General features: G+C 44.7%; 2 protein-coding genes and 1 long non-coding RNA gene across 6 annotated transcripts; all 3 read right to left on the reverse strand.

Annotated features, from left to right (window-relative positions):
* Window positions 1-375: 375 nt before the first annotated feature.
* Window positions 376-4,046, reverse strand: LOC100842399 (short-chain dehydrogenase cctT). Its single transcript, XM_003579838.4, has 3 exons — window positions 3,343-4,046; window positions 2,259-2,418; window positions 376-1,012 (listed from the first exon to the last, which is right to left on the reverse strand). The coding sequence occupies exons 1-3, from the start codon at window positions 3,692-3,694 to the stop codon at window positions 676-678; spliced, it is 849 nt and encodes a 282-aa protein (XP_003579886.1). The 5' UTR covers window positions 3,695-4,046; the 3' UTR covers window positions 376-675.
* A 950-nt stretch (window positions 4,047-4,996) lies between these two features.
* Window positions 4,997-6,837, reverse strand: LOC100842704. Of its 2 annotated transcripts, none has more exons than XR_002961354.1 (2): window positions 6,544-6,837; window positions 4,997-6,056 (listed from the first exon to the last, which is right to left on the reverse strand). It is a non-coding gene; the product is annotated as an uncharacterized LOC100842704 (long non-coding RNA). The 2 variants fall into 2 exon arrangements; XR_001404630.2 differs by lacking the exon at window positions 4,997-6,056 and adding an exon at window positions 6,096-6,281.
* Window positions 6,838-14,277: 7,440 nt separating this feature from the next.
* Window positions 14,278-20,356, reverse strand: LOC100844645 (glutathione hydrolase 1). 3 transcript variants are annotated; one of them, XM_003581259.4, is made up of 7 exons: window positions 20,191-20,356; window positions 19,754-20,088; window positions 17,894-18,412; window positions 15,996-16,228; window positions 15,179-15,443; window positions 14,902-15,039; window positions 14,278-14,786 (listed from the first exon to the last, which is right to left on the reverse strand). In XM_003581259.4, the coding sequence occupies exons 1-7, from the start codon at window positions 20,195-20,197 to the stop codon at window positions 14,565-14,567; spliced, it is 1,719 nt and encodes a 572-aa protein (XP_003581307.2). In that variant the 5' UTR covers window positions 20,198-20,356; the 3' UTR covers window positions 14,278-14,564. The 3 variants fall into 3 exon arrangements, with proteins under 3 accessions (XP_003581307.2, XP_024311359.1, XP_014751344.1); XM_024455591.1 differs by lacking the exons at window positions 19,754-20,088; window positions 20,191-20,356 and adding an exon at window positions 18,548-18,708; XM_014895858.2 differs by lacking the exons at window positions 19,754-20,088; window positions 20,191-20,356 and adding an exon at window positions 18,508-18,666.
* Window positions 20,357-21,698: the final 1,342 nt, after the last annotated feature.

Here is a 21,698-nt window from a genome sequence, read left to right on the forward strand (position 1 = left end):
GGTAGCACTCGCACAGCAGATGAATTACCAAGTGAATCGGACGGTTGAGAAATACCAGAGGCAAGATCAGGCGTTGCTCGTTTTTCTGATGAGGTGTCCATACTAGATTTCTTCCCCACTCCATCAACTATATTACCTTAGTAATGTGGAACCCAGCTGTCGGAAAAGCTGAGAAAATGCTCTCTGGCGGTCCGAAGGTTGTTGATTTTTTTAGAAAAGGTTACGGAAACAACCATCCACAAGTATTACCCCATTTTTCTATGCGATACCAGGCAGGCGTGTGCAGACCTTTATAGGTTCGTCATACATTCGCATGCAGCCAAGATACATGGCTATTTTCTGGTGAGCACACAATGAAAAAAGTGCTTTGGCTGCTGTAAAGAACAGAAGAATATGTTGCAGATATTGTCATCCCAAGTATCTGCAATATCACATTACCACAAGTCCAAAACCACTACATAGAAACCAAGAGGACGTTACACTTGAAATGATATGGAAGGGAAGTATCTGTACTCATGCTGTAGTGCATATATATACATGCAGCAATTTGCATGTTGTCGAAAAAGTATACGGACTCATATATTCTGAAATATATCCGTGTTGACAGTCTGAACGACTGGTAGTAGCATCGATAATTTTGGGACCCGAACAGTAATCTCTTGGTCCAAGCAACTATCACATTTTCATGACCTTCTTGTAGAAGTAATCTCTGAACCATAATGGGGCATAATACAATATTGTCAGGATAGCAGTGAACTGGCCATAAGCAAACCAAGCTGGAGGGTTTTTCTTAAGAACTAATTTTACAACTCTCTGTGCAAGGTCTTCTGCTGGAACACAGCCCGCACTCTGGGATATGTCAGTCCTGGCTCGGAGTGATTTCTCGTATTTTTTGTAGTACCTCCAGTCATTTATTTGATCATACTTGTTTGCTGAGTTGCTTCCTATATTTGACTTTGTACCTCCTGGGGCAATGATCATGACATTTATGCCAAAATTTCTTAGTTCCACCCTGCAATGCAACATCTGACAAGTTAGGATTGCAGATATGAAGAAATGCATAGTCAAAGACCAAAAAGCATGGAGTAACAAGTTGAAAGGTTCTAATGGTACAAGAACATGACATGGGAAAGTACGAAGGAATTTTTTACTAGTGTTACAATGTTGTATGTCTGGCTTTTGAGCCTTAGTTCTTACATCTTATGTTGATCAGTCATTTTTGCACAGTATTAAAACTAAGTGAATTCCTCTTTTTACCCTCTAGTTCTGACTTCATAACAACTTTTACCCGGAAATGCAGTTTGGCCTGTACAGTCCCTGGCCTATACTTATATCGTAGGCCATATTTGTTTTTTCTTACAAAGTAAACCCTTGGATTAATCTACACTTTCCCAAAAAAATCCTCCTTGGCCATGCTAGCCGGTTAAGATAAGTAAAAATGGACCCACTCTATGCCACGCAAAATATGGCCCAGCGACTGTAGATGAATGTGGAACAAGTTTAGGAACCGTCTTTTGAGGTTTTCAAAGTACAATCACTAAATCGCATGCATGATCAAGTTCAGTGACCACGAATAAAATTTACTCAAGTTGTCACAAGGCTCCAAGTGAAAGGTTAATGTGGCAAAGTCTTTTAAATGGGGTAAAAGCTGCCACAAAATCAAAACTAAGGGGTAAAATGTGTAATTCACTCTTAAACTATCTTGTAAGTTTTGATAGTAAGAGTTCAAGACTATTTATTAAGTAATTATATCAAAACTCGTCCAATACTTTCTAGTTAGCATAGAACGAAAACATGATACAATTATCTGTTAGTTTTCTAAATTTTGCCCCCAAGTTAAATGAACACTTAGAAATTGATATAGTATCGTGTATTGGTGTTCCGTTGGCCCTCGCGTCCTTAGTTTTTTTGCCTCTCCCACCGGACTGAGTTCCCTGCATGGTTCTCAGCCCCGGCCTCAGCCGGTACAGTCATTTTGCTTTCTTTTCTTTTGTTTGTTTTCGCTTTATTCTGGCTTGTCGGTTGTACTTACGCTTCTTTGCGTCTCCTTCTTAATGAAATTGACACACCACTAGGTGTGTTCGAGAAAAAAAGAAAAAGGTATCGAGTATTGGAGGAGCAAAAATATAATTCTTAAGCATCCAGACAAGGTAGCTTCAATACTAATTTGTCGGCAGTAGAAGACTTGTACTGTAAGATGATTTAAGTTAGGTGGGCACCACCAAACCCCTGTAAAAACAATTACTGAATGCACAAACCTTAATGTATCGCTCAATGCATGAATAGCAGCTTTTGATGCTGAATAAGCACCAGCCCATGGTCCTGGAGCCAAGGCTGTAATGCTTCCAACATTCACAATTGTACCTTCTCGTCTTTCCATCATGTGGGGTATAACAGCTTGAGTCATCCTCATTGCTCCTGCAGGTGAAAAGACATGTAATGTCATTTAGACATCGTGAAATGCAGGCCCACATAGTATAATCTAGAAAAATAGTAAAATGTTAGTTTTGAAAAAGAGATGTTACGGTATGAACCATCCAATGCACTAAGAGATCAAAAGTTCAAACAGGTTGAAGTGTAAAGTTCAGTTCATTCCACTAAGCTTTCAGATGACAGACAGTGGTAGAGGTGAAGCTACCTGTTGGCCATGCCGGGTTGTGCGCCCAGTTACTTGTATAAATTGAGTTAAGACTTGCTTATTACAGGTTTAATTCGTGGGCTCCAACCAGACAGATTTCAGAATTCCACACCCCAATCAACATCCCAGCATCAGCAACAGCGCACCACTCTTCTTATGGGGGTCATAATTCTTTAGCATGAGTTCTGCTGCTGGGGCGAGATAGATTCTCCGAGAGACCACTGACTTGAGACGATGCAGCATATCCAGCTATATATTTGCAAATTACGGGTAAACACTCACCTGTTCTCTTCACATTGTAAATCAAGCTGTAGGGATCCTGTAATGGATCTTGTTGTAATGCACAATTAGGCTACTCGAGAATGATTTTCAATTTATCTCAACCAATTTGTTCTCAGTGGAATGAGATTTTCTTCTTAAACTTCATCGGCTAAGCTAGATACTGATAGCACACTACTTACTACTGCCATATCTGCTGGTGTTCTGCATAAATCAGAAGCTAGCGTCCCCACGAAAAAAAAAAAACAGAGTCAATCCCGAGTTTGTATCTTCTCTTCCTTCACGGCGAGACGGCCGTAGGTAGATCTAAGAAACAACGGATTTAGTTCTCCGTGAATCTTAATGGCGAATCTACTCGCGAGCTACCAAATAGACAGTGCAGACAATCCTAGAAAATAAATAAACAAATCTTATAGCTAGCTTACCATAGACATTGGTGTCGAAAACCTGGTTGAAGGACTCCATGGGCACCTCGGCGAGCGGCGCGACGAGGTGGACCCCCGCGTTGTTGACGAGCACGTCGACGCGGCCGAGCTCCCGCAGGGCGTCCCCAACGGCGCGGCGGGCGCTCTCGTCGGAGCGCACGTCGAGCTCCAGCAGCAGGAACCGCGGGTCCCCCTCCAGCCCGCGCATGGACGAGCGCGACCGGGCGGTGGCCACGACCGCGCACCCCGCCTCCGCGAATGCACGCGCCATCGCGTGCCCGATGCCACCCTCCGAGCACCCCGTCACCAGCACCACCGGCCGCCCCTCCCCCTCCCCTCCGGGCACCGCCATCGCCTGGGATTCCTTCCCGTCTCACGCCGGCTCGCCGAGGTCGCCGGGACGATGGGATGTTCGGGTTCCCGTGGCTTCGTTGGCAACTATGAGAATCCCTGTCCCATCGGAACGTGGTCTTGTAGATCGATCGGGAGGTCGTTGGCCTGGATTCAATTCGATCGCGTTTGGGGGCTGGGCTGCTCGGTGACCCATTGCATTGCAGCGTCCTGTCATTGTTTGACTTCCGTGTGGTACAGAGAAAATTCAATCCGTTGGAGTGCTCTTTGCCTAAAGACAGTCAACGAAGTGGTGCCATCTTACGAATCGAGTTAGTAGGGTACCGATGGAGACGTGTAACAGTGTAAGCGTTCTGTTTTTGAGTTGGAAAGGAAGTTTATCAGCTGACTACAAAAGCCCTGTTTTAAACTCTATAGAAAAAAAATCCGTGCGTCGTTACCCAACAACTGAAAAATTTATCAAAACGTCAAATTAAATGTTGGTATCTTTTTTCTTTTTCACATTTCTTATTTTTATATTTCTACTTGCTCTCCTATTACTCCTTACTTTATTTCTCAATTTTTTCTCTCAACTTCTCATTCTCCGTCTGACTATCCTCTCCATCGATCCTGAGTGCAAACTCCTCATCTCTTCCTCCCGATTCATCCTGCCACCGAACATCACACAGCCATGCGCGGCCACCCACTTGTGCGCACCGCCTCCACCCGTAGATTCCCGCCGCCCGTCCACTCCCGCGCGCCGTCTACTCCCACTTGCCGTCAGGTACGCCTGTGCGCCGCCCACACATCGCGTTCGGCCACTGGTCGCCGCGCGCCACTACCCGTCCGGAGGGCCACCGATGGCTCGCGCCGACGCGGTCCCTGCTGCCTTGCGCGAGGCCGCCGCCATTCCGGCCTCAAGTTCATCCCATCGCCGTCCAAGTCCCGCGGGGAGCCACCGGCGCGCACGAGCCGGTGGAGGCGGCGGTCGGAGCGCGCGACAGAGCCGCGGGTCCGCAGCCGCCTTCCGCACACGAGCTGGTGGAGGTGACAAGAGCGGCGGCGGGCGAGATCCGGATCGGGCAGGGGGTGGGGGTGAGATTCGTAAGAGAGGAGGAGGAGCGCGGAGAGCTCTGGTGTTGTTTTTTTGCGTTACGTGTTTTTTCTGCGCTTGAGGACTGCGGGAGTCAGGATTAAAAGACACGTGGGGACATCGATGACAGATTCGTAATTTCGATGAAGTGACGTATCGCGACGCACGTACCATCACCGTCAATTTCAATTTAATATATTGGTATAGAATAGAGCTCGTCGACACTGAACCTGGACATTCAAATCCACTGTTCCTAAATTCTCTAGTATAAAAAAACAAACCATCAACACAGAATAAACATGCAGGTTTATTACTCAGTCGCCTGATCCTTGGTAAGTCCCTTCTTCTGTTCAGAGGATTTTTTTCGGTTTCCTTCGCAGAAGACAACACTTGCCGTGCTGAAAATCTGTCTCTCCTTGCCAAGTTTCAATGAAACACTGCGTTCACAGTGAACTTGTGGAGATCGAGGTGCGCCGGCTAGACTTCAAAGTTGTCCGAACTGAGGATGGGACATGGATTCATTGTTTGCTTTTTGAGGAAACGACGCTTGTCCAATTTGGCTGGACGTCATGGAAATTCTAGTGCAGAGTCTCAGATTCCAACCTCTGTTTTCAGGTGAAGGAACAGAGGGAAAACAACTCACAAGCAGTGTGCTTTGAATTTTCATTTTGTACTAAGAGCGACTAACCAAATTATCCAATTACAACAATGGACAAACTGATACATCATCAGAATGGTGACACTTGCACACTTTCACTAGTTCTCCGTGTGCAAGAAGAGGGGGAAAAACACAGGGGAAAGAACACAACTAAGATCTACCATTCCCGGGGGGATCAACGGGGAATGGATCATATTTAGTTTAATTTCTCCCCAATCCACTCCATTACCGGCCGGAAATGGTGCAACCGAATTAGGCCTGAACCAGATATACAAGAGCTAGCGATCGATCCATGCGCAAGTGTCTACCAAGTTCCAGTTGCTATATAAGTTCAAGAAGAGATTATTTTTACAGTACCCTGGTACTCCATAAAGAGAACCCGGAGTACCGAATAAATCTAACCGTTGATTTAGGAGGGCATATTAGTCAATTTTGCATGACCCTTGGTCCAATAGAGCAACATACAATTTCCAGGGACCTTCGTCTATATCGAGGATCGAGCAGATCTGCCGGCCGGCGCTTGATCCTCCCGATGTAGAAGATACGTGGGCACATTTTGGTTTCAAATTGGATCCAACCATGTACTCGTTAACGCAGCCATGCCCATGACAGAGCAACCCGGAGCATAGAAATCTGCTAGACACCGTCATGATCGTCAGCAGACCGAGACAATTTTAATTTATGGACCAATCTCGTTATTCCCAAGAAAAATACTTCTCCTACATAGTATAGTCATAATTGCATGCACGATCTAAAATCTCCATCACAATCAAAGTCATCGATGACATGACTTCCTAGTTCTGATTTATAAGGAAAGTATGTGATTTGGCCGGCCAATCAGCCTCAATCGCCGCCTCTCTAGCCAAAAAAAAATAGGAACCGAGTGAATTAAGTAATTTTTTTATCACAAAAGTCCTAGTAATTATTCTCTTGATTACTATTTTACCCTTAAGATCGTGGTACTTCATAGTTTTTAGTGGTGGTATTTCATATTATGTGTGATGGATTACCAACTAAGATCATCCGTCAAATTTAAACAAATAGATGACTCGTATTAATTTCAGGGTATTGTAAAAGATCTCCAAGAAGAAGTTACGCCTCGATCGGCTTTCGGATGCACCTTCTTCAGCAGCCCAAAGAAGCCTCGCCCCTTTCCCTTGCTGGTGTCAGGCTCCTTCTGTTCTGCTTCTGCCGCCCCGTTTCCGCTGCCGGCCTTCTTCGCCTCTGCGCCGTCTCCAACGGCGTCTGCCTGGGCCGTCTTCATCTTCTCCCTGCAAGCGTTCTTCAGCACGTAGGCCTCCACAAGTTCTCCTGCGAACATGGATGCCATCGATCTAGCTTCTCTCTTTCAAACTCGGATCTGTCTCCTCTGGAACCGCTAGCTAGTTCTCTCTCTCCGTCAGAAGAGCCGGAGATGTCTATATATAGAGGACAGCTGTTGAAGCAAACTTGGTTGTCACGGTAGCTAGGCAGGTAACTGACGTGAAATTTCAGCTCTCTGGTCTGGGTTGGTGAATGCCACTTCCACGCGACATGTTGTGACTTGTGAGGTGGATGGAGAAAGGTTTTGACCATGGAGAGTTGATCTGTGGGTGTCACTGACTCACTGTGGGAGTGGACCGGCGTGAGAAACTTCCACGTAAAAGAGCATTAGAAGGAGTGTATATGTTTGGATTCTCTATGAGTGATGAATGCGATGAATTCCACTCCACATCAGAAATTCTGTCGTTAATGGCGATCGGCCGGTAGAAAGATGTACATACCTAACTGATCCACCATCGACGGTGCTGGAAATTTATTGACAGCAGATTGAGCTGCTTTTGTACGAGTTCTGAACTCTGTACCCGTAACTCGTAATTACTACTTGGTTCGGAGTTGCTTGTGTTGACCCGAGCTAGCTAGACAAAGTGGGTAATCTATTCATGCTTCTAATTTTATTTTTTGGGCTCTTTTAGGGTGCTCCTGAGTTACCATAGACCGTCCAATTATCTTGATCTGAAGGTTAATATGATTTGGCACTCCCTCACCAATTCAACGGAGTACTGACTCGAAAAGTCACGGAGTACCAGAATCTAGAGGGTAAAATTGTAATCAGCACGTAATGTTATTCTTTACCGCGAGGGAATTTTTTCCTCGTATTTTCATCCGTGAACTAACCCCACTCCTCTTCACGGTGCACAAATTACCCAACGCACAGCGGCTTCGTCCACAGAGGAGAAACAACGGTGGCATCAACCACTACCAAGGATTACGGAGGAGATGTGATGAGCGGGCGAATTCCCCGCCGTCGAGATTCCACGCTTCGGGCGTGCTGGCCATCGGTATATATAGAATACCAGGGTAGTGTAAAATTGCTCTTATTTTTATTTTGAGAAAAGATCAATGCATTCTTCTTTGGCACCTCAGAAACTGATAGATGACAAATTACACGAGTTTGACAGTTTACCCAGAACGAGAAAGAAAGAGTTACATACCACACATCCACACAACATATATAGCGGATTTCACATAGCTACTCACACAGGTAGGCATGCGACTGAAACATTCCATGCATTACATGCGTTTTCGCCAATCAAATCAAATTCAAAACATGCATGCACAGTTGCACACATGTGCAGAACTTCAGACTGCAGCGTTGCACGTAAAGAAACCTGCACTTGTTGCAAGTACTACTACGGAGTACTTCCTTTCTTTGTCTGAAGTCTGAACATCTCCCTTCCCTTCTCAGCACTTACCAGAATAACCTACCGAGCTATGGTTATGCACCTTCTCCTTCCTCACCATCATCAACCCGAACAGTCCGCCCCTGGCAACCTGCTTGTTGCGCTCTCCGGAACCGCCGTTGTTCCGCCCTTCTGCCGCCATTGCTTCCTCAATTGTCGCCAGCCTCTCCCTGCACGCCTTCCTGAGCATGTAGGCCTCAACGAAGTGGCCTCCTATCATCGATGCCATCTGACGATCGATCCTATCTGGTTCACGGTTCTCCTGGAGAGACTGGAGTCTTTACTATTTCTGTCAAGTTCGCTTGTGTGGGCGTGGTGCTCTATATAGAAATGAGGGGTAGCGCTCAGTAAGATATTAATTGGACCTGACCGTGAAATGGCACCATCGAAATTCCAAAATTGATACGAAAGTTGAAGGAAACAGTTCCAAAAGCAAAAGATTCACGAGTCATGTATGTGACGGAACATGCTGCACTACGCATAAGTTGGACATGAGGCGACAAAAGATGTTATAGACTCATAGTGCGGGAATTTCTTTTCCAACTACGGAGTTCCGTTTCATAATTCTTGTCTCAAATTTGTCAAAAAATGAATGTATCTATTCTTAAAAAGTACGTAGATACATGTAAGATTTCGACAAGAATTATGAAACGGAGAGAATAAGTCGGAGCATCTATTTCTCAAGAGTGAGATTGTAATTATTTTTTGATTCACTGATTTCGAATTTGAATGTTGTTTCATTATCTAACGGTTAATTGAGATGTGCAAGTAGCTAGGCAGTTATAAATTTCTAGACCGGAATTTAAAGAAACATTTCATTTAACTGTGGATATATTTCATGATGTTCAAGTCAATGAGTAAAACTTTTTTTTTTGCGGGTAATGAGTAAAACTATTTCACATGCTACAGAGAAATAATACATCTGTTGTAAGTGATGTTGGTTCAATTAGCCTATTGCTATCAGTTTTGATGCCATTTTCTCTCGAGATTAAAGTCTAAAACTTCTCTTAATTAAAAGCATGTCAAGATGCACCTCAGGCGTTGCAGATATGCATTTGATCTGGGATCGCCATTCTGTTCAAGCTTGCTGGCATGCAGCACATTTCCCCTAGCAAGCATCGAGGTATTTCAAATTTTTGACAAGATTCAGATGGTCAAGGGAGGTAATACAACAACCTTTCTACAAGGAAATAATCATTCTTGCACATTGGAAGTCTGGAACATTTGGAAAGTCAGAATTACAAAAGATATTTAGAATTGAAAGGCCTAGCAAACAGACTTGGAAGCAGAATAATAGATGGTCCGTTCATGCTTGAATTTGAACTGTCAAATGATGTATACAGGACCGTTTTGCTATACACCAGGCGCCTGGTTTTGTTAAAAAAAACAGGCGACGTTGTGGCCGTCCGATCCATGCCTGGAGATTTGTGTTTTTCCTTTGCCTCTGACCCTTTCTTCTGCATTTTTTCTTCTGTTTTTCCTTGACTGACCTCAGAGCGAGAAATGGGGACGCGGGGGAAGGAGAGGAGGCGATTTTGCTTGCCGGAGGCTGCCTTCCCCGTCCGGTGAGCTTCCCATTCGTTTTCTGGTATCCCCGTCCTACCTCCTCCGTGCGGCCCTCGCGGGGTCGGCGTCGTCTGTTCCTTCCACCTCGACGGCGACGGCGAGGCGAGCGGCGCGTGCTGGCCCGGCCCTCGAGGCGCCCACCGGGAGACCCTAGAGACGGCGCCGGGGATCGTCTCCGGCCTTGTCCTCTGTCTCCTCTCACCTCCTCCCGCTCCGCAAGTTCTCCGCTGAGCCGCGGCCGCCGGAGGAGGGAGGCGGAGCGGAGAAAGCTTGGGGGCGGCGGCGGCGGAGCACCTCGGCGGCTCGGCTTCCCTCTGCCACCCGCCTGATTCTCTTCTGCCGTGGTTAATTTCTTTTCCCGTCCAATCTCTTCTGCAGTGGTCGATTCCCCTATCTCCCGCTCAATTCTCTTCTGCAGTAGTCGATTTCCTCCCGATTCCCCCAAAACTCCCGACAATTCACCCTGGGCAAGCGCCACTAGCACCCCAGTCGATGCACAAGCAGGCGGGGCGTCACTCTTAACTTAAAATTTCTGGGTGTCGCTCCCAGTCGTCGTGTCCAGCGCGACTGGACGGCGTTAGCGTCTTCTAGGCGACGTTTAGACGATGACATGAAAACCATGCACTTGGCACATATTGTCATATATGCTTCTTGTATTTAGCTTGCTCTGTGTGTAAGCTAATTTGGTTGCAGCTACTATATGCAGGATGAAGAACTTGCACGGTAAGTGTCTATGCTGCTGTTTGTAGTTCTCTCTTTCGGTATAAGAATGTTTCACTTCACTAAGATTTTTGGGACTCTAGTGTTGATTGGTAAGTTTTTGAAATCAAGTGTCTATGCTGCTGTTTGTAGCTCTTCCTTTTGGTATAGTAATGTTTCTGTTCACTAAGATTTTTCAGACTGAAGTGTTGACTGGCTAGTCTTTGAAATGGACTTGAAACTTTCATTTTTCTGAAAGCATTGGCCATTTTGTATTTTCTACTGAAGCGCTGGAGGACTACTTTTATCATTAGATTCTGTCTTTTCATGTTATTACCAGTTGAAAACCCACTTTACCCTTCTCCTGGACTCAACTAAGCTTGCTAAGGCTGCTTAGATTTAGAGTTATGTAATGCTTTTCTCAACTATATTCTTATTCTAACATCATCACTAGATAAGGATGTGTACTTATGAAAAGATGCCCTTGTACATGTTTGGATTGAGATAGATTCAAATTGCACTCTGTATAAGTTCTAAAAGCAATGATAATTGCACCGTTGCATTTTCAGATTTCTGTATAATTTCAAATATTACGCATCTAGCTTCTTTTCGATTTTGACATTTTTGTTAAATGCTCTGTCTATATCCTCTACCAAGATTTTTTGAATTTGATTTGCACCCATTTCTTATGGTTGCAATTGTAGCCTTTACCTATATTTTTAATAGTTTTTCTGCAATTACATCCTTTGATTCTGAAGCTAAATAACCTAAGCCAATATATGTTGAACTGTAGTAATCAAACCATGTATTGAAGGTTTCGGGTTGAGGTTTGGGTGTTAGGGGACATGTTAACTCATCTACAAGCTTCAAATGGCCACCAATTCCGATTTGCTGTGTATTTGCTAGGATCGGCACCATGCTGCTCATAATATCACCATTTGGTAGGTCAATGAAATCTATTGGTAAGCAACAATGCTAGCAAAAGAACTTGGTTAAACTTGAGTTAGCAAAACAGATCTGATCATGGTTCCTCGTTTCTGTTGTTTCTCCCTGCTGCAGCGACGTAGGGGGAATGAGATCAAGGGGAGCAGGAGCAAACACAATACCTTGGCGTCTCCATGTTGAGGTTAGTCCCCATTCGCCTTGACCTTCCAGTCCCCGCTGGTGCTCTTCTTCTTCTTCCTTTCTTTTTTTGTTTTTTTCCTATTATTTTTCTTAGCCGCCATGGCCTACGGACATCTATCTCAGTGAGGATCTGTGTATTTCCTCCCCTCGAGCTTTTCTCTAGGATTCCATAATACAGTGGCAATATGTATTAAATGGGCTAGATCTTTAATGGGCATGTTCACTTCATTATTGGGCTTCATTAATTCTGTTAAATAAAACTGGCATGTGCGTAGTTTAGTCTTCTTATTTCTTACAATGGCCAATCTGAACCTTTTGTCTAACTCTCTGTCTCTTTGTTCTTTTTTGAACTTGCATAGACTACTTTTTGATTCAGAATTTACAAATTAGTAATTCTGAACCCTCTTCTGTTTGTTCAGGTATTATGTTGTTAAATTTGTTTTGGGGTTTTCCAGTCATGTTGATTTTTGCAGTCATTTGCAACTCCACCTTTTGTCTGCCTGTGTTATTTTGGCTGTTAGCAGCTGCAATTACAGTTTCCCAAACATATATAACCCCAATTGAATTTTGATTTTTTGAAACCTTTGAAATTGGGATACAGGGGCCAGTTACTGGTTTGACCGTCTATGGAATTGAATTGAAATAGTCCAGTTCATTTTTTATTGCAATTACTACTTGCAACCAAGGTTCTTATGAAGTGCAATTGCATTTGTTCACTACTGGAATTCCACTCTAGTTTGTGTTGTTCCTTTTTTTGTTAGATTTTTAGCCTTTGTTCTTTGAAGATGATAGGCACACAATTCATTGCACTTTATTCCTTCTTCCAGCCTTTTAGAAGCAAGCGTGCCCCTGTTCCTTGCCTTAACTCAATTGCAGGTAGTTTCATGTGCGCAATTCGATGCCTTATCAAATGCAATCGCATTTGCTGAATTCCAGAATTGCACACCAGTTTGTGTCCAGGTTCAGGTTTTGATTGATACATACGTGGACAGCTCCTTGTTGTGTAAGCATTACAATCACTGGATTTGTTGTTGGTTTTTTTATCTACCCATTATGCACCTCTGTATCTTTTTCTTAGATGGATCTACTTGTGCTTTATGGACAGTTTGGCGATAGAAGGGACAGTATAGCAATGAAACATGTAATCATCTTCTTCTTTTTTGCCCTGTTGTGATCTGTTTTGTTTGCTGCTGTCATTTATTTAACTGAAAATTGCATGCACCTTACTTCTCGCAATCGAGCATTGTATCATATGCATTTGCAGTTGTTTAATACTCGAATTGCAGCCCAATATGTTTGTTGCTTCACTTTGTAGATTTTGACTTCTGTTTTCGTTGCGTAGATTGGTCTACTTATGATGCATGGACAGCTTGGTGAGGGAAGGCAGGGTTTCCCTTGAATCGGGCAATGAATAGGTATTTATTTTATCTTTTTGCGCAATCGGGGTTCTTATGAACTGCAATTGCAGTTATGTGTCTCTGGGTTTGCACACTAGCCATTCTCGTTGTCGATTTTGATTTTTCGTCCCGCCACATGTGCAAATGCTGAACCAGTCTCAATTTGCATGTCGATTACTGTAATTGGTTTCTTATGAATTGCAATTGCATTTCTGTGTCTCTAGGTTTGCACAGTAGCAATTCTCATTGTCTATGTTGGTTTTTCGTCCAGCCACATGCCCAAAGGAAATCGGTCTCAATTTTGTATGTCGATTACTATGCGCAATTGGGGTTCTTATGAACTTAGCAACAATCCTAGCAATGAAAACGATAATGTGTGTGATATATTCAATTCATGTAGCAGTGCCATTGCAACTTTTTACCTGAGCACCTTTAAATCTGAACAGTTTTACTGTTGCAATCTCAGTTCTTTATAAATGCAATTGAAGTGGATTTCTTTTGGAATTGCATCCCAATTATAATGTTTTTTGCACCTGTAGCGGTGCCATTGCAATTATTTAGCTAAGCACCTTTATGTAACTTGTGTTCTATGCTTGATATAAAAAGCATCAATGCTTTGACCCATACTTTGATCCCTCCTGTCTGAAACACATTGTTGCCCTTGCTGAAATTGTGCATAAGCTAAATTATTTGAATATACCAGGGATTGATCATCTGTTGAGGTTTTGCATACAACTTGAAGATAATAAACACAGTTAACATAGGGCATAGATCATTTTTGTGTGGTTTGATGTAGAGTTTTCTCTGCAGGTGCCCTTTATATATGTATAGCTTTTGTGTGCTGCAGTTTTTGTACATGTGTTAGGGGGGACACATTTTGGAACTGAAGCAATTTAGCCTAACTAATTCATTTTGAATGAACTGCAGGAATCAAACCATATAAGGGGTGTTTTGGGGTGGGGCTGGGTGTTAGGGGCATGATACCTCATCTATAAGCTGGGTATCTCCACCAAATATACTTTGTTGTGTATTCGCAAGAATCAGCATCATTGTGCTAATAAAATCACGGCAATTTGTAGGTCAGTGAATTTGTAAGTAACTATTCTAGAAATGAATGATTTGTTGTGTATTCGCAAGAATTGGATTTGTAAATGAAGATAATGTTCTTACTTAATATGTTTCATTATGGACTCAGTCCAGAACATGAATTTTTTGGTTTGAATTTGTCACTCAAAAGTTCAGAAGACCGCCAATGTGACTGCTATTTGTTCAATGATCAGGCGACTGGTTATATGCATGTATCTTGTGTTTTGACCTTCATTGTTTCAAGTGACTGCTTTCTACTCAACTAATAGTCGCCTGCTTTTGTGTCAGAAACCAGGCGACTGGTTTTGTTTCTCAAAATAGGCGTCTGTTTTGTTATGAAAAACAGGCGCCTAGTGTATAGACAGCGCCTAGTGTATAGACAGACCCTGTACAGAATATTGGACAAGTATTTGCTTCTGGAGTATGGAGTAAATGAACTCCATGAACCAATACAAGAATAGCACGTGTAGCACGCGGACGAACTCTCTGGGACAGCATCTTGTAGTACGTCTTCCCTAAGAAAAACGAAATTTAAAAAAGGAAGTTCAGTAGCCCGCCGGGAAGCCGCCTTTCCTCGGGTCGCTCACGGCGGTGAGGTCCCCGCGGGTCTCGATATTGTGCACCAAGAGTTGAGTTATGGTTCCCCCGGCGAGCGGCGCCAGGACGTGGCCTTTCTTCCGCAGGTCAGCTCTCGTCGCTGCGTCGAGTTCGAAGTGGTCGCCGCTCACCGTCGTCCAGTTCTCGTACTGAACCACGTTCGGAATCAGCTGCAACCACGGCAAGCAACCAAGGTGAGAAGATTCTGGAGGTGGTGTGGAGGTACCCTCCTTCTGTGCGGTTAAAACGAAGACTTAAAAAAGACAGAGTATTAGAATGAGAGACCTGGTGGTAAACCCGCGGCGCCATGACAGAAGACAATGGATCCATTTTCTTAGCAAAGTGGTTGAGGAACACCTCGAGCGTCCCGGCAGGAATCATGCTTCCACCGCTGGCACCGACCACAGCCTTCAGCTTCCCATCCTTTGAGAGATATAGGAAGAAAACGGTCAGGACCTTCAGACTTTTCAGAAAATTTACATCTCACTGTTCAGATCTCCTTAATCGACTTCCATTGGGATTTGCAATGCCCAATGCTTCTTGTACAACAACAACAACTAACCTTGAGAACGATGGTCGGGCACATGGAAGAGAGAGGGCGTTTCAGAGGGCTGACGAAATTGGCGGGAGCTGACGGTGGAGAGTTGGCAGAGGTGTTGGCCGGCATGGAGAAGTCGTCCATCTCGTTGTTGAGCAGAACACCTGTGCTCGGGGACAGGATCAGGGACCCGAAATAGGAGTTGACAGTACTTGTCATGGAGACGGCGTTTCTCTCGCCGTCGACCACTGACAGGTGGCTGGTTCCATGGTCCTGAAGGATGTTCCACCTGAAAAACGGAAGTTGGTCAGGGCGGATTGGTACGGCTTTTAGTCCTGAATCGGGGAATGGTTGCTGATGGTGTGCATTCAGAAGTTCAGGTTTATGGTACTATCCGGGTCATTTGATCATAAATCCTAGTTTAGTGCCAGATATGTCCAGAAAGAACGAAATGCTACTGACCAGATAGAGTTCAGACAAAAATTGTGCCACATAAAAGTTCAGACAGGACATGCTTTCTTTTCTTGAGATTTTCTTCAAGCTAAGAAACCTGAAAGCTTGGTTTAAGACATGTATGCTTTTCTTCAGGTTACACACAATATACCATCTATTTGTTGTTACTGAAGACATATATACATGATTTGATAGTTAGAATTCGAACAAATTCAGAAGCAAATAATAGCTGACAGAAACATTCCTATCATTAAAATGGAAAATGTTTTTTCCACAAGATTTCAACGTCTGATTAATCTGTTTATAGCTCTTTCCTGAAAATAAAAGACACATTCCTGGTAGTTTCATTTGAACAGTAAAGTAGGGTTTGAAAAAGGAAGCACTTTACCTTCCACCATAATGTTGAGGGGAAAATGTCATGTTATCATAAATCGTTCTCTTCAGCTCAGCAGCAAACTTGGGAGAAAGCATATCAGAGATAACATCACTAACATTAACAAAGTCCGGATCTCCAAGGTTCATCTTTATAGCCATGTAATGTTTCAAGGATTCTACAATGCGATGAATCCCAGGAGAGCCAGAAACGCCAGAAATTCCATACTGAGCAAGGATGTTCAAAACCTGTTCGTTGATTAAAGGAAAAAGTAAATATAAGTGTTTCCTAGAAAAGGTAATTAGGAAAGTTTATGATAAAAGTAAAGGAAAAGGTCAATGTATGGTACTTCAACTATTGGCTATGTCTAAGTTGGTCCCTCAACTCTATACCGATTATTTATTGTTCCATGGTGTAAAAAAAGCATCTAGATTCAGTCTCTTGCCTCATTAAAGGTGGTTCTAACAATGAAAAACCGGCGTTTTTGTCAGCAGATGTTTAAATATGGAGAAAAAAGAACATTGGAATTTTAATATTTTTGGAAAAGCTCAGCCAAATAGTAGACAAATCATGGAAATAGATAAAATCCTTCTAATAAATAGTAAATAATGGTAATAGTTTTATATAAGAAAAAATATTGAAACAAATTCTTAAAATCAAAATTTACAATCAAAAGTAAAAACACGAAGGAAAAAATTAACAGTAGACAATTTTACAGATAAAGAGAATTTTTAAATATAAAACAAAATATTACTCGATAAACTATTTTTTAAAATGAATAAAGATAGAATATAGAAAAAATAATCTTGAATTTTTATCAAAATCCATGGTTTTCCATGATGTTTTATAGATACTATGCGTTATAAACTTCCTTGAATCCATGGTAAAGATATAGAATGTTTTAAAACTTTTCGTATTTATAACTTTTCTCATTTTTTTCCTAAGTAGACTACCACGTGCTCACGTGTATGGAACTACCGATATGTCTTTTACAAGGGGATCAAATTTAGACGTTTTTCTTACATTAATTTGATGGATCAATCATATAAGTTATGTAGAGTTTTGTTTTCCGAAAAGGAGGAAATCCCCAGCCTCTCCATCGAGTGAAGCACAAAGCCACTTTTATTACCAAGATAAGTAAATGTGCTACTGTTCACAGGTCAAAAAGAGTAGCAACAAAGATTAACATCCGAAATAGAAAAAAACATGACACGTCTAAGTGTAGCCAATTCTATTAATGGACCACCATTCAGGCCGGTTGAAATAGATTTTTTTTTCCTTCATAGCTAAGGGTATCAAGATATTCGTAACATGGGAAAAAAATTGCAACCATCAGAACATTTCATTTTCTTTGAATGTATGACGACTGAGACAGCTTCACCTGAATGCAATCTTTCTTGCAGCGCTTATCCCTCTCTCACACTGAAAATGCTCTTGTCTCCTTTTAAAAGTTTCTTTTGAAAGGATATCGCATTTGCTAAAATGCTATTTGGTCCAGAATTGCAAAAAATTATCTATCTTTCTACTTGCAACATGCATATTTATCGCAAACTAAGATGCGGTAAATATTCCTTTCCGTTGCATTTTTCTTACTTTCGGGTGTGTTCTTGCTAGCGTAGCTGCGGCAAGTGCATTTAAGACTCTGTGTTGGGGTGAACTGCTATTTTCCGTTATCTCGATAATGGAAGCCGATCATAGGGTCGTTTGGAAAAAAATAATTTATCACAAACATTTAAAACCAATAAATTCAAGCATGGTTTATATCTTTCTCAACGAAACAGCTAGTCACTTCTCTTTTGTTTTCTTATCATATCCTGATATAGCAGCAATGCATCAAATTTCAATCAAAAGTTAATGCTGCTTACAAAAAAAACAGTAAACAAGATAAAGATAAAGTACATGTAAAAACTTACTAGCATGAGCCCGGCGCCACCAGCAGAAGGAGGAGGCATGCTCAGCACGGTGAGCCCCATGACACGCTGCGAGAGTGGGCGCCGCACCTTAACCTGATACTTCTTCAAATCCTCCATCGTCATGATCCCACCAGCTTCCCTCACATCCTTCACCAGTCTTCTCGCCACCGAGCCCCTGTAGAACAAGCCGGGCCCTCTCCGCGCGACGGCCCGGAGCGTCCTGGCGAGCTTATCGTTGCGGCACAAGTCGCCGACCTTGAGGATGTCCCCGTTGGAGCCGGTGTACACGGTCCGGATCCCGGCATTTGCGAGGATGCCAGCTCTGGTCGCCTCCATCTGCATCCGCAAGTACGGCGACACCCTGAACGCACTGGCGAGCTTCGCGGCCGGCATCACCAGCTGCTTCCACGGGAGCTTGCCGTGGCGCTTCCATGCCTCGTAGAGACCCGCGATCTCCCCCGGGACCCCGATGGAGAGCGCGCCCCTTGCTTTCAGCGTCGTGTTGCCACCGTACATGTCCTGAAAATGCACAGCACGTGCAGTTGAGATCTCTAGACAAGTTCGTGATTCGATCCCTTTTTTAATCAAGTGGCGAGCAGAACTGATAGACTAACATAATTAAGTACAACTCTGGGCAGATTCCTGAACTGTAACCTGGGCGAGAAATCACGTGCTCGATCAGGATGGCATACTCTTGGAATCAAGGCCTGGGAATTAATATCATACTAGCATAAAACTAATCTCATCTAGCACATGTTTGTTTTCAGCAAAAGACCGGCTTGTATTCCTCTTTCGTGTGGAATCATGCATACTGAGTAGTAGGTAGGATGTGACGATCAAGTAGGCCACCAGCAGTGGCAGACTAGCATGAACGTGGATCTTGTTGCTGTACATTACCACACTGACAAAAGAATAGCAATCGAGGCTACGGCGAACGGGATATGGTTGTTTGTATCGCAACATCAGGCTCAACGCCGGCCGGCGTAACATGGATGGACATATTCGTTTTGGCCTTCCGGATCCCGTGTTGCAACATCGGCCCGGGAACTAGCCAGCTAAAGGCAGGCACGCGCGCTAGCTTGGACACCCAGATGGCCAAATACAAGTGGGTGTGCGATAGCGTGGATATCGCTTCCTTTCCACTGGTCACGAGGAGAGAAGAGACAAGGACGGCATTGAACATGGCGCCACTATGTAGCTAGCTTAACCTCCACGCGAATGGTTAGCGACGGGTCATTGCTCGATCATATCCTTCTTCGGTTCTTCCCGTCACTCCAAGGCATCCCCACCAGAAGCAACATTATAAGCGTGTGTGTGTGTGTGTGCACATACATACACTGATACCAAGCCCTCAATGGCTAAATTAATTAGCATTAGCTTAACATCTCTTAAGACTAGTATCACGGAGCAGCTAGGGGATCGATGGCTAGCTTCTGATCCATGCTCTGTATATGTTGTTTGCGAGTTGTAACCATTATATATATATATATATATATATACCAGATCCAGAAAGGCACACCAACCATGTGAGTTAACCACCTAAAGGAGGGTGCGGCTGATCCTGTTTGTGCTGAATTTTTTTCTGATAATTCGTTACTAGCTCTATCCATTTGACGACATTTTCACATTATTGGTATGCAAGTTTGAGAGCCACTCTAGCTAGCACTAGCGTTGACAAAGAGAGGCGAGAAAATGCTCCTAATAAGTTATCGATTTGACCAGGCCCTGTAATTAGATAGCTCCGAGTACTTCGAGTTAATCAGCTTGGTTGAATAGGTAGATACTGCTAGCAAGTAAGCCACCGTACGTGCAAGTCAATCTTAAGTCTTAAGGAGGACTCTTCACACAGCTAGTACTCACCTTTGAGGCGGCCAGCGGCGCGGTCTCGCGGGAGTCGTAGACGACGGCGGTGCCGTCCGCGAGCCTGACGAGCATGAACGCGCCCCCGCCGACGCCGCTCGACGCGGGGCTGACGACGCCGACGCAGAGGGACGTGGCCACGGCGGCGTCCACGGCGGTGCCGCCGGCGCGGAGTGCGTCACGCCCGATCCTCGAGCACCGGCCGTCGTCCGCCGCCACGGCGCCGTGCGGCGAGGTCACCACCTCCCTGCGCCCGGTCCCCGCCGCCGCCGCTCCGGCCCCGGCGACAAGGAAGAGCAGGAGGAGCGCGGCTGCCGACCATTGGAGGCGTCGACCTGGTGACAGTGACAAAAGAATTAAAACGGTGATTCACTCACTCGCCCCGCGCGAGCGAGGTTGTAGGGTGACGAGGGAGATAAGCAAGAGAGAGCACTAACCGGCCATGAGCAGAGCAGGCGCGGGAGGAGAAGACAGAAGTGTAGTTTCTTCAGCTGTGGCAAAAAGACCGCGTGGCGTTGGGGAATTTGACCGGTCAGTTGGACGAGTCTGAGAAGCCCCGGTTAAGGCAAGGTTTTATAGATGAGGTCGAGCTCATGATCATTTTGGGGTTGTGGTCGGACTTTAATGATTTTTCAATAGCCAGGCAGTACTTTGCAGTTTGCACGCAATGGGGATTGCGCTTGTGTATATGCTGGGCGATCGTGACTTAGCTGGCTGTGCGCATCTGTCTCTGACGTGCTTTAAGAAAAGGAGTGCAGGATCCTAATGTAGCCCTCGTGGCCGCATCAGCCATCCTTGCAAGGGTGCAAACCGATCCGCCAAAGTCCCGCTTCTAGTTCAATTTTCAAATCTCTTATTCAAATTCTGAACAAAATTTTGAATAGAAGATTTGAAAAATGAAATAGAAGCGGGACTTTCGCGGGATCCCGTTTGCATCCCTACATCCTTGTCCTCCTCGTCATGCTGGCCGCCTGCGGCGGCGCGGAGGCTTAGACCGGCGTCGAGGTTTTGCAGCGCCTTTTCCTGACGAGCAGCTGCCGCTTCTTCTCTCAAGCCGTCAAGCGGCGGGCACAGCCTCGATTCGGTCGCCTCGCCTTTTGTTTTTATTTTTTGAGCTTTTGCTTTTATTTTCTTACTTTAGGTTTTAATTTTTATTGATTTGCAAAAAAAGAAATCACCTGGCTTCTACAGGGCGCGCACGATAGCGGGCCGGTGGAGTTCCGGACGTGGCCGGATCCGGCAGGAGAGGAGGGGCAGTGCCATGGCCGCACGGGGAAGCAGGCACGGGGGAGTAGGCGCACTAGCGGCAGCGCAGCCAGATCCGGCCGGGAAGGGTCCGCGGGGGGAGGGGGCGGCGCCATGGCCACACGGGGGAGCAGGCGAGAGGGGAGGCGGCCAAGGGGAAACTGGGTCGGCTAAGAGAAAGAGGTTCTCTTAGGGCTCCTCTTCGTCTGCGTAGGGTGAAGATGGCGAACAAGCGCCAAAGAAGAGCTTTTTTATGGTACCTTGGTACTCCATAATAAAAAGTGGAGTATCAATCAAATCCAGCCATTGATTTAGAAGGGTATTTGTGGTATTTTCTCTCATCTAAAGGACTAATTATTTCCTAATTGATCTGGAACTTGGCGTTCATGGCGTCGCCGCCGCCCGAGATCGCGCATGGCCGCCCACATCTCGTTACTCTCCCGACCAACGATGACGTGTATTTGGGCTCCCTCGCCACCACTGCGACCATGGCGGTAGACATCCATGATCCAAACATCTATTCAGATTGGAACGCATGCAGGAAAGATGAGCTCTGCCATGAACCTCGATCAAATCAGTCACATTTAGATCAGATTGATGCTTGTAGCCGCAGCCACTGGGATCCTTCACACGCCATCAATTAATGGTAGGTGGAGCGAGCATCCGTGAGACCGCGAGCAAGAGAGTAGCTAGGCCATAC

Source organism: Brachypodium distachyon, chromosome 5, assembly GCF_000005505.3.
Source record: "Brachypodium distachyon strain Bd21 chromosome 5, Brachypodium_distachyon_v3.0, whole genome shotgun sequence".
NCBI lineage: Eukaryota > Viridiplantae > Streptophyta > Magnoliopsida > Poales > Poaceae > Brachypodium > Brachypodium distachyon.

Bases quoted from the DNA above. Each gene is read 5' to 3' on its own strand.
- LOC100842399 (XM_003579838.4), bottom strand. From the start codon at position 3,694: ATGGCGGTGCCCGGAGGGGAGGGGGAGGGGCGGCCGGTGGTGCTGGTG. The intron at 2,419-3,342 runs GTAAGCTAGCTA...TTTCACCTGCAG, and splicing joins TTTCGACACCAATGTCTATG to GAGCAATGAGGATGACTCAA. The intron at 1,013-2,258 runs GTTTGTGCATTC...GTTGCATTGCAG, and splicing joins GCATTGAGCGATACATTAAG to GGTGGAACTAAGAAATTTTG.
- LOC100844645 (XM_003581259.4), bottom strand. The intron at 16,229-17,893 runs GTAAGTTTTTAC...ATCAACGAACAG, and splicing joins GTGGCGCCGGGCTCATGCTA to GTTTTGAACATCCTTGCTCA. The intron at 15,040-15,178 runs GTTAGTTGTTGT...TATCTCTCAAAG, and splicing joins GCCCGACCATCGTTCTCAAG to GATGGGAAGCTGAAGGCTGT.